Source organism: Oncorhynchus mykiss, chromosome 25, assembly GCF_013265735.2.
Source record: "Oncorhynchus mykiss isolate Arlee chromosome 25, USDA_OmykA_1.1, whole genome shotgun sequence".
In the NCBI taxonomy this organism is placed as follows: domain Eukaryota; kingdom Metazoa; phylum Chordata; class Actinopteri; order Salmoniformes; family Salmonidae; genus Oncorhynchus; species Oncorhynchus mykiss.
In genome coordinates this window covers 40,770,994-40,783,556 of record NC_048589.1, presented here as the reverse complement: position 1 = coordinate 40,783,556, position 12,563 = coordinate 40,770,994, and the positions used below count along the sequence as shown (strand labels likewise).

The following is a 12,563-nucleotide window of genomic DNA, read 5'->3' as shown; positions in this document are numbered from 1 at the left end:
CTTGATAGTGTCACTGCTCTGACTAGTGTCACTGCTCTGACTAGTATCACTGCTCTTGATAGTATCACTGCTCTTGATAGTGTCACTGCTCTTGATAGTATCACTGCTCTGACTAGTATCACTGCTCTTGATAGTATCACTGCTCTTGATAGTGTCACTGCTCTTGATAGTATCACTGCTCTTGATAGTGTCACTGCTCTTGATAGTGTCACTGCTCTGACTAGTATCACTGCTCTGACTATTGTCACTGCTCTGACTAGTGTCACTGCTCTTGATATCATCACTGCTCTTTAATAATCGTCACGTATCGCCCTCACGGCCTTTGTCAGAATCTCAAATACAAAATATTTAGATTTGTTTAACACTTTTTTGGCTACTACGTGATTCCATAGTTTTGATGCCTTCACAATTATTCTACAATGTAGAAAATAGTAAAAATAAAGAAAAACCATGGAATGAGTAGGTTTGTCCAAACCTTTGACTGGTACTGTACATATATGGGACGAAATGCTTAACTTTTTACCACTTTAATTCACATATAAGTGAATTTGTCACATAAAATAGGGGAGACTATCCACAAAAAGTGCTGTAATTTCTAAGCAGTTCTAAACAGTGAAAGTTCCCTCAAATGAAAGATGGCAGTTTGCACTTTAACCTCATAGTCATTGTATCATTTCCAATCCAAAGTTCTGGAGTACAGAGCCAGAACAACCAAACATGTGTCACTGTCCCAATACTTCTGGAGCTCACTGTAAGTCCAATTACTTAATTACACCTACTCCCGCTCTCTCTCCCTCCCCCTTCTTCAACCCCACACACTGTCCCCTCTGTCTTGAATCCAACTCAGCTCTTTATGCCAATGGTAGCTTCCCCTCCCTCCCCACTCTTCCTCTGTGTTGTAAGTGATCTTAGTCAAGGCAGACACCTTTCAATCCTGGTAGGTATTAAAGACCTGCTCACTGCAGGTGGTCATATGAGACACGGTCCTAGCATGACCAAGACCAAAATCATGACGTGCACAACATTTTAAGCAACACATGACAATGTTCACAACCCTCCCTCTCCATCTCTAACCCACCTCCATCCCTCTCTACCCTCCCTCCCTCTATCTTTACCCTACCTCCTTCCCTCCCCCTCTCTCCCCCACCTCCCTCCCTCCCTCTCTACCCCACTGCCTTCTCTCCCCTCCCTCCCTCCCTCCCTCCCTCCCTCCCTCCCTCCCTCCCTCCCTCTCTACCCCACTGCCTTCTCTCCCCTCCCTCCCTCTCTACCCCACCACCATCTCTCCCCTCCCTCCCTCCTTACCTCTCTCCCTGATCTATTTAAATGCTACTTTGACTCTGAGTGTTGTAAGTAAAACAATGTTGTTTTTATCGTGAGATAGTTATTTTATTTACCAAGCAACAAATCATGTGTTATCCAATTTATCAAAAACCTACTGATAACTATCTCTCTGTCTCTTCCACACTCCTCTCTTCCAATCTCCCTCCCTCCACTTCTCTCTCCCCCTCTCTCTCTCTCTCTCTTAGGGTGAGGAGAGGAACAACATGAACGAGTCTTTAGAGGAGCGTTTCAGAGTGTTGGAGCTACAGTACGCTGAGGCTGACAGCCTGTTGCACACCCATAGTTCCATCCTGTTTGATCTGCAGACTCAGGTCCGGAACCTAACCATGACGGTGGAACGAGTTAAACGCAACCCCGGCTGCATGATCAACATCGTCAGGACCAGTCCTCTGCTCAGCGCCCAGGAGGCCCTTCACCCAGGTGCACACAGAGGCACACACACACCAGTTGAAAGTATACACAAATACAATAATATATTGTATTACAATATGCAAATGAGGCATATTTGCATATTAGGATCATCTGTTTTTTGACACATTGCTTCAAGACAGAATGTTTTTATTATTGTGATAATACACTCAATGGTCAGAATTTTACACATCAGTTTAACAAAATATGGTAATTTTCATGGAATTATTTTATGCATATTTTGCATATATTTACACATAAAAGGACACAAGATATAAAACAAAAGCCTCTGTAAAAGTGTGACTATAAGACCTAAGAACCATGTGTGTAGAATAATGGGAATCCTTTGAAGACTGAGAAACATGAATTGGCGTACCCGGAACATGTAATTTTGAGAAAATGCAATTTTCCATAAATACGACCATTTATGTCACGTTAATTAAACTCTTATTCATATAGCACTTCAGAACTGACAAATAAACATCAAATATATACCTTTTACCAATACATTAGCACGTTTAGTACATTTGCTTCAAGCATTATAGCATACGCTTGGAATACTGGTCTGTTGGGCAAATATGCAGTTTTGGGCAAATTCTCATATCACTTTTGTATGGCTGTTGAAATGTGCAGAACATGAATTAGCTATGCCTGCCCCATATGTAAGGCCCTGTTTGAGTTGTTGCTGGTGACACTTTACTTTGTTGACTGTGCCATGGGACCTGGGCCTATGCTTGGTAAACTCCAATGAAGCAGCTCTCACAACTCCTCTCTGATGGCTCCAGTGTCACCAAAGTGCTGTCAAGCCACCATTTTTGTTCATCACATTTGTTGTAGCTGTGGCTCCCTCATTGAACGTGTCTACTGCCATACTGGCTGCTCCGTCAATGCGGCATTTGCCCACGAAGACAGTTTTGGGGCATCGCAACCATATTGCCGATTTTGTAAAATTTATGACAGTATAGAAGTTATAGTTGCAAAATATCCCAAAATCTGAAAATTGTCAATGGAAGGAAAATCCCAATCTGTTAAACAGCTTCTTAAGGCTAGGCGTCCTGCTAGCGGGACAACTTCAGTTGAAACTGGAGGGCGCGCAATTCAAATAAATAATCATAAATATTATTGATATTAAACATTTAGGAACATACAAGTGTCTTATATCGGTTGAAAGCTTAAATTCTTGTTAATCTAACTGCACTGTCTGATTTCCAGTAGCCATTACAGTGAAAACATGCCATGAGATTGTTTGAGGACGGTGCCCCACATCAAAATATTTTTCACAGATAGCGATTCAATATTCACCTACTTTTTGAAAATCTTCCTCTGATTTGTCATCCAAATGGTCCCAGCTATAACATGTAGTGTTATTTTGTTAGATAAACTCATTCTTTTAATACCAAAAAGTGAGTTTAGTTGGCGCAATCATTTTAAGTAATTCACTCGTTCAACTTGCAGAGAAAGGAATCCGAAAATCTACCCTAAACTTTGTTTCAACAAGTCAAAATACATTTCTATTTACTCCTCAGATACTCTAAAATATAATCAAACTATACTATTTCTTACGGATAGAAGCATATTCAATAGGAAACTGATTTTAGCAGGTGCGTCCTGTCTTCATATTCCAACACTGTGTCCTTGTTCTAAAACGGATATTTCTTATTCGTTTTGGAAGTTACAAGCCTGAAACCCTGAACATAGACTACTGACACCCTGTGGAAGCCATAGGAATTGCATCCTGGGAGATAGTTTCCAGTATGCCCTTATACTTGCCATTGAAAGAGCATGGTCTCTCTCCCCCCCCAAAAAAATAATTCTGGTTGGTTTTCCTTTGGATTTTCTCCTACCATATCTATTGTGTTATATTCTCCTACATTATTTTTACATTTCCACAATTTCAAAGTGTTTTCCTTCCAATGGTACCAATTATATGCATATCCTGGCTTCCGGGCCTGAGCAACAGGCAGTTTACTTTGGGCCCGTCATTCAGGCGGGAATTCATGAAAAAAAAGGGCCTAGCCCTAAGAAGTTAAAAACCAGGTATGTCTATTAGCAGATTAAATATTAAACCAGGTTAATCTATAATCTGTTTTAAAGAAAACACTCACAGCTGGTCTTTTTTCTTACATATTCTTCCTCAATGCTGCTGCTGGAAACACACATAATCATTGCAATAGTGTTTTATTTTCTAAATTCAAAATGTATTCATTAACTCTCTGTGTGTGTGTGTGTGTGTGTGTGTGTGTGTGTGTGTGTGTGTGTGTGTGTGTGTGTGTGTGTGTGTGTGTGTCTTCCAGAGGTGCAGCATGTGAGAAACTGTCCAATAGACTGTGCATCACTGTACTATAACGGGGTGTATCGGTCAGGTGTCTACACGGTGGTTCCCTCTCTGAGCTCCCATCCTGTAGAAGTCTACTGTGACATGGACACAGAGGGTAAGACTCACACACACACATTTGATAATAGGGTTACAAAATTCTGTGAACTTCCCCAGAATTCCTTGGGTTTTCCTGAAAACCTGGTTGGACGATTTCTGGAATTACGAGGGAATAAGCAGGAAATCCTCCAACCTGGATTTTTTTGGAAAACCAGGGAATTCTGGGAAAGTTCACAGAATTTTGTAACCCTATTATTAAATATGTAAAGCATTCTTAGTACAACATCCGTGACCTTTTCAAGGGCTAGACCTCTTGGTGTAATGGCTAACGTTGGCCTGACAAACAAGATGTCTCCTGTCTCCTGTGTCAGGTGGTGGTTGGACGGTGTTCCAGCGTCGTCAGGATGGGAAGGTGAACTTCAATAGAGGCTGGCAAGACTATAAGGAGGGATTTGGAGAGCTCAGGTATTTCATATTAATTGATTCATTGGCAAGTTAATTAGATTAATCTAATTAGTTAATTCACAGTTAACGAGTTTGTTTGGTAATTACTGATTGGCCAGCCAGTTATGAATTCTACTCACTAGTGTTCCAAGGTCTGAATCAGTGTCTGATTTTAGAGGAAAAGAATGGAAACCGGATATTATATTTTTGTTAGTTTTACTGTTAGTTTGTTCTTTCTTTTTATGTATGGGTGGACCTCCGTACCTCAGTTGGTAGAGTATGGCGCTTGCAACACCAGAATAGTGGGTTTGACTCCTGGGTCCACCCATATGTAAAATATATGCAAGCATTACTGTAAGTCACTTTGGATAAAAGCTAAATAGCATATATTGTTTGTAAAGTATTTTGCAAAAATTGTGTGAAATGTAGTTTGAATGAAGTTTGTTGTGGTTTAGTTGTGAGATCTGAGTATGAGACTGACCTCCCTGTAGTTCTAGTTCTCCGACTCTATAATAGAACTCCGACTCCCCTGTAACAGAACTCAGACTCCCCTGCAATATGACTCAGACTCCCCTGCAATATAACTCAGACCCCTGCAATAGAACTCAGACTCCCCTGCAACAGAACTCAGACTCCCCTGCAATATAACTCTGACTCCTCTGTAGGTCTGAGTACTGGCTCGGGAACGAACACATTCACCACCTGTCCACCCAGGGAGACTACAGCCTCAGGATAGACCTGGAGGACTGGACACATCACCACAAACATGCCTTCTACCAGAGTTTCAGGTATAGTAAAACACACACACGTTATCCTACCTGCCTGCATGTTTGAGCGTGTTAACTCTCCTGTGTGTGTGTGTGTGTGTGTGTGTGTGTGTGTGTGTGTGTGTGTGTGTGTGTGTGTGTGTGTGTGTGTGTGTGTGTGTAGTATTGAAGATGAGGAGAATCACTACCGGCTGCATGTGTCAGGCTACAGTGGGACAGTAGAGGACTCGTTCAGCTGGTACCATGATAAACAGGACTTCAGTACTCCAGACACGGGGGATATCTGCGCTGAGATCTCACACGCTGGCTGGTGGTACCACCAGTGTTTCTATGCCAACCTCAATGGAGTCTACTACAAGGTAGCGCACACACACACACGGAAAATATTCAGGCCGCTTTACTTTTTACACATTTTGTTACGTTTTATTTATTTATTTCACCTTTATTTAACCAGGTAGGCTAGTTGAGAACACCTTTATTTAACCAGGTAGGCTAGTTGAGAACACCTTTATTTAACCAGGTAGGCTAGTTGAGAACACCTTTATTTAACCAGGTAGGCTAGTTGAGAACACCTTTATTTAACCAGGTAGGCTAGTTGAGAACACCTTTATTTAACCAGGTAGGCTAGTTGAGAACACCTTTATTTAACCAGGTAGGCTAGTGGAGAACACCTTTATTTAACCAGGTAGGCTAGTTGAGAACACCTTTATTTAACCAGGTAGGCTAGTTGAGAACACCTTTATTTAACCAGGTAGGCTAGTTGAGAACACCTTTATTTAACCAGGTAGGCTAGTTGAGAACACCTTTATTTAACCAGGTAGGCTAGTTGAGAACAAGTTCTCATTTGCAACTGCGACCTGGCCAAGATAAAGTGTAGCAATTCGACACATACAACAACACAGAGTTACACATGGAGTAAACAAAACATACAGTCAATAACACAGTAGAACAAAAGAAAACAAAAAGTCTATATACAGTGAGTGCAAATGAGGTAAGTTAAGGAAATAAATAGGCCATGGTGGTGAAGTAATTACAATATAGCAATTAAACACTGGAATGGTAGATCTGCAGAAGATGAATGTGCAAGTAGAGATACTGGGGTGCAAAGGAGCAAAAATAAATAAATAAATACATAGTATGGGGATGAGGTAGGTAGATAGATGGCCTGTTTACAGATGGGCTATGTACAGGTGCAGTGATCTGTGAGCTGCTCTGACAGCTGGTTCTTAAAGTTAGTGAGGGAGGTAAGAGTCTCCAGCTTTAGTGATTTTTGCAGTTCGTTCCAGTCAATGGCAGCAGAGAACTGGAAGGAAAGACGACCAAAGGAGGAATTGGCTTTGGGGGTGACCAGTGAGATATACCCACTGGAGCGTGACAGACATTGAGAGTAAAAACAGAACAATCTAAACCCCATAATGACAAAGCAAACAGTTTTATTTTTTTATTTTTGCAAATATATTAAAAACTGAAATCACATTTACATAAGTATTCAGACCCTTTACTCAGTACTTTGTTGAAGCACCTTTGGCAGCGATTACAGACTCGATTCTTCTGCGGTATGACGCTACAAGCTTGGCACAACTGTATTTGGGGAGTTTCTCCCATTAGTCTATGCTGATCCTCTCAAGCTCTGTCAGGTTATTTTTAGGTCTCTCCAGAGATGTTTGATTGGGTTCATGTCCGGGCTCTGGCTCGGCTACTCAAGGACATACAGAGACTTGTCGGGAAGCCACTCCTGTGTTGTCTTGGCTGTGTGCTTATGGGGTGGCAGGTAGCCTAGCGGTTAGAGGCAGGTAGCCTAGCGGTTAGAGGCAGGTAGCCTAGCGGTTAGAGGCAGGTAGCCTAGCGGTTAGAGGCAGATAGCCTAGCGGTTAGAGGCAGGTAGCCTAGCGGTTAGAGGCAGGTAGCCTCGTGGTTAGTGTTGGACTAGTAACTGGAAGGTTGCAAGATCGAATCCCAGAGCTGAAAAGGTCCAAATCTGTCATTCTGCCCCTGAACAAGGCATTAACCCACTAGGCCGTCATTAAAAATAAGAATTTGTTCTTAACCTTTTTGGGATAGGGGGCAGCATTTTCACCTTTGGATGAATAGCGTGCCCAGAGTGAACTGCCTCCTACTCTGTCCCAGATGCTAATATATGCATATTATGATTAGTATTGGATATAAAACACTCTGAAGTTTCTAAAACTGTTTGAATGATGTCTGTGAGTATAACAGAACTCATATGGCAGGTGGAAACCTGAGAAAAACCCAACCAGGAAGTGGGACATCTGAGGTTTGTAGTTTTTCAAAGCTTGGCCTACCGAATACACATTGAGATATGGATAAAGTTGCACTTCCTACAGCTTCCACTAGATGTCAACCGTCTTTAGAAACTGGTTTGAGAATTCTACTATAAAGGAGGGGCTCATAAGAGCTCTTTGAGTCAGTGGTCAGGCAGAGAGCCGTGGTCTCATGACGCGCGCTCCCGACAGAGTTACCTCTCGTTCCAGTGCTTTTCTGAAGACAAAGAATTCTCCAGTTGGAACATTATTGATGTTTTATGTTAAAAACATCCTAAAGATTGATTCCATACATCGTTTGACATGTTTCGAAAGGACTGTAACGGAACTTTTTGAGTTTTTGTCTGGATGAAGTGCCTGCGCCTCATGAAGATGGATTACTGGACTGAACACGCTAACAACAAGTGGCTATTTGGACATAAATGATGGAACTTTATGGAACAAATCAGTCATTTATTGTTGAACTGGGATTCCTGGGAGTGCCTTCTGATGAAGATCATCAAAGGTAAGGGAATATTTATGGTGTTGTTTCTAACGTTGTTGATTCCAAAATGGCGGATATTCCTCTGGCTGTTTTGGGTTCTGAAAGCCGTTCTCAGATTATGCTTTTTCCGTAAAGTTTTTAAAAAATCTGACACAGCGGTTGCATTAAGGAGAAGTCTATCTTTAATTCTGTGAATAACACTTGTATCTTTTATCAATGTTTATTATGAGTATTTCTGGAATATCACCTGATGTTTTGGAATCAAAACATTACTGCACGGAAGGCGCCAATGTAAAATTAGATTTTTGGATATAAATATGCACATTGTCGAACAAAACATACATCTATTGTGTAACATGATGTCCTATGAGTGTCATCTGATGAAGATCATCAAAGGTTAGTGATTAATCTTACCTATATTTCTGCTTTTTGTGACTACTATCTTTGGCTGGAAAAATGGCTGTGTTTTTTCGACTTGGCTATGACCTAACATAATCATATGTTGTGCTTTAGCTGTAAAGCATTTTTGAAATTGGACACAATGGGTAGATTAACAAGATGTTTATCTTTAATTTGCTGTATTGGACTTGTTAATGTGTGAAAGTTACATATTTCTAAAAAAAAATCTTTAATTTCGCACGCTGCCTTTTCAGCGGAATGTTGTCGAGGGGTTCCGCTAGAAAGGTTAACTGACTTGCCCAGTTAAATAAAAAATAAAAAAGTTATGATCATTCTCCTGCTGGAAGGTGAACCTTCGCCCCAGTTTGAGGTCCTGAGCGCTCTGGAGCATGATTTCATCAAGGATCTCTCTGTACTTTGCTCCATTCATATTTCCCTCGATCCTGACTATTCTTCCAGTCCCTGCCGCTGATAAACATCTCCACAGCATGATGCTGCCACTACCATGCTTCACCATAGGGATGGTGCCAGATTTCCTCCAGAATTCAGGCCAAAGAGTTTAATTTTAGTTTCATCAGACCAGAGAATCTAGTTTCTCATAGTCTGAGAGTCCTTTAGGTGCCTTTTGGCAAACTCCAAGCGTGCTGTCATGTGCCTTTTACTGAGGAGTGGCGTCCGTCTGGACACTTTATGGGCTCCCGAGTAGTGCAGCGGTCTAAGGCACTGCATCTCAGTGCTAGAGGCGTCACTACAGATCCTGGTTCGATTCCAGGCTGTACCACAACTGGCCATGATTGGGAGTCTCATAGGCCGGTGCACAACTGGCCCAGCGTCGTTAGGGTATAATTTTTTTTTTTTAAAGAACAAATTCTTATTTAAATTTAACTGACTTACTTAGTTAAATAAGGTTCAATCAAATAAATAAAAATTGGTGGAGTGCTGCAGAGATGGTTGTCCTTCTGGAAGGTTATTCCATCTCCACAGAGGAACTCTGGAGCTCTGTCAGAGTGACCAAGGCCCATCTCCCCCGACTGCTCAGTCTAGCTGGGCGGCCAGCTCTAGGAAGAGTGTTGGTTGTTCCAAACTTCTTCTGTTTAAGAATGATGGAGGCCACTGTGTTCTTGGGGTCCTTCAATACTGCATAAATGTTTTGGTACCCTTCCCCCAGATATGTGCCGCGACACTACCCTGTCGTCTCGGAGCTCTACGAACAATTCCTTCGTCCTCATGGCTTGGTTTTTGCTCTGACAGGCCCTATCAACTGTGGGACCTTATATAGACAGGTGTGCATTTCCAAATAATGTCCAATCAATTGAATTTACCACAGGTGGACTCCAATCAAGTTGTAGAAACATCTCAAGGATGGTCAACCGAAACGGGATGAACTTGAGTCTCATAGCAAATACTGATGTAATACTTATGTAAATGTGATATTCCCAAAATTGTTTTTATTTTTATACATTTGAAATAAAATAAAACATGTAAACTGTTTTGCGTTGTCATTATGGGGTATTGTGATGTCATTATGGGGTATTGTGATGTCATTATGGGGTATTGTGTGTAATTTTAGAATAAGGCTGTAACGTAACAAAATGTAGAAAAAGTCCGTGTCTGAATACTCTCTAAATGCACTGTACACAAAAATTGCAGCCAAAACAAAAATAAGGTTATTTGCATCAGATGTGGTAGTCTATTTATTTGTTTGTGTGTGTGTGTGTGTGTGTGTGTGTTTTTCTCCCCAGGGTGGACGGTACTCCTCTAAAGCCAAGACTCTGCTGGGTCCTGATGGTGTAGTATGGTACAGCTGGAAAGATTCAGACTACTACTCTCTCAGGAAGACCTCTATGATGATACGACCTAGAACCTTCAGACCGCGCCTGTCACCGTGACGACAGCCCGTCGGGACCGTGGGAGACCTGCTGAGGTCGCTTCTGACGTCACCTTGGGATGGGACGTAGGACTGGAGAAGACACGAGGAGAACGCTGCAATGGGATTGTGTCCAACTGTTCATGGAGTCTAAGAGAGAGTGTATGTGCTTTCTTTCTACTTTTGAAATACTGTTCCCAGGAGCCCTCAGACAAACTGTCCTGCTCTTCCACTGGAGGGACTTACACAAACTGTCACTCTCTCCCACTGGAGGGACTTACACAAACTGTCATTCTCTCCCACTGGAGGGACTTACACAAACTGTCATTCTCTCCCACGGGAGGGACTTACACAAACTGTCATTCTCTCCCACTGGAGGGACTTACACAAACTGTCCTCCTCTCCCACTGGAGGGACTTACACAAACTGTCATTCTCTCCCACTGGAGGGACTTACACAAACTGTCCTCCTCTCCCACTGGAGGGACTTACACAAACTGTCATTCTCTCCCACTGGAGGGACTTACACAAACTGTCATTCTCTCCCACGGGAGGGACTTACACAAACTGTCATTCTCTCCCACGGGAGGGACTTACACAAACTGTCCTCCTCTCCCACTAGAGGGACTTACACAAACTGTCATTCTCTCCCATGGGAGGGACTTACACAAACTGTCCTCCTCTCCCACTGGAGGGACTTACACAAACTGTCCTCCTCTCCCACTGGAGGGACTTACACAAACTGTCATTCTCTCCCACTGGAGGGACTTACACAAACTGTCCTCCTCTCCCACTAGAGGGACTTACACAAACTGTCCTCCTCTCCCACTGGAGGGACTTACACAAACTGTCCTCCTCTCCCACTAGAGGGACTTACACAAACTGTCCTCCTCTCCCACTGGACGGACTTACACAAACTGTCATTCTCTCCCACTAGAGGGACTTACACAAACTGTCCTCCTCTCCCACTGGAGGGACTTACACAAACTGTCCTCCTCTCCCACTGGACGGACTTACACAAACTGTCCTCCTCTCCCACAGGAGGGACTTACACAAACTGTCCTCCTCTCCCACTGGAGGGACTTACACAAACTGTCCTCCTCTCCCACTGGAGGGACTTACACAAACTGTCCTCCTCTCCCACAGGAGGGACTTACACAAACTGTCCTCCTCTCCCACTGGACGGACTTACACAAACTGTCCTCCTCTCCCACTGACTTGCAACACTGTAAATACATACGTACTGTACATTCTGCCCTGATATTCCTCTGTCTATTATGTGAATACTTCCATACATCTGTGAATGTCCGTTTCTGTCAACTGTCTTGTTACTGATTAATTCGCTATGAGATCTACAGTCATGTGATAAAGTAAGTCCACCCTCATATTTGGAGCTAAATTCACACCACATTCATTGATAAAGGTAACCCAATTGAACAAATAACCCCCCCCAAAAAAAATTTACTACATAAATGTTATGCAATTAAAATAAATTATATTTTCTTATGTGGAAAAAGTTAGTACACTCCTTCCTTTACCATCACATAACGTGTCTCAAATTGGAATCAGGTGACAAAGATTAGAACACCATTAGAGAACCTTGGGAGGGTCCAGCCTTCCATAAAGATTAGAACACCATTAGAGAGAACCTTGGGAGGGTCCAGCCTTCCATAAAGATTAGAACACCATTAGAGAACCTTGGGAGGGTCCAGCCTTCCATAAAGATTAGAACACCATTAGAGAACCTTGGGAGGGTCCAGCCTTCCATAAAGATTAGAACACCATTAGAGAACCTTGAGAGGGTCCAGCCTTCCATAAAGATTAGAACACCATTAGAGAACCTTGGGAGGGTCCAGCCTTCCATAACGATTAGAACACCATTAGAGAACCTTGGGAGGGTCCAGCCTTCCATAAAGATTAGAACATCATTAGAGAACCTTGGGAGGGTCCAGCCTTCCATAAAGATTAGAACACCATTAGAGAGAACCTTGGGAGGGTCCAGCCTTCCATAAAGATTAGAACACCATTAGAGAGAACCTTGGGAGGGTCCAGCCTTCCATAAAGATTAGAACACCATTAGAGAACCTTGGGAGGGTCCAGCCTTTCATAAAGATTAGAACACCATTAGAGAACCTTGGGAGGGTCCAGCCTTCCATAAAGATTAGAACACCATTAGAGAACCTTGGGAGGGTCCA

The 12,563-nt window shown here is 42.5% G+C and overlaps 1 protein-coding gene across 1 annotated transcript in view; it reads left to right on the top strand.

Moving 5' to 3' along the window:
• Window positions 1-11,387, top strand: part of LOC110517356 (angiopoietin-related protein 7) — a 38,283-nt gene extending 26,896 nt beyond the window's left edge. Inside the window, exons 3-8 of the mRNA XM_036962285.1 lie at window positions 1,530-1,764; window positions 4,047-4,184; window positions 4,498-4,591; window positions 5,236-5,358; window positions 5,501-5,696; window positions 10,245-11,387. Of these exons, the coding sequence (XP_036818180.1) occupies window positions 1,530-1,764; window positions 4,047-4,184; window positions 4,498-4,591; window positions 5,236-5,358; window positions 5,501-5,696; window positions 10,245-10,391 (933 nt within the window). The 3' untranslated portion in view covers window positions 10,392-11,387. The remainder of the gene's footprint in view (window positions 1-1,529; window positions 1,765-4,046; window positions 4,185-4,497; window positions 4,592-5,235; window positions 5,359-5,500; window positions 5,697-10,244) is intronic.
• The last annotated feature ends 1,176 nt before the right edge of the window (window positions 11,388-12,563 follow it).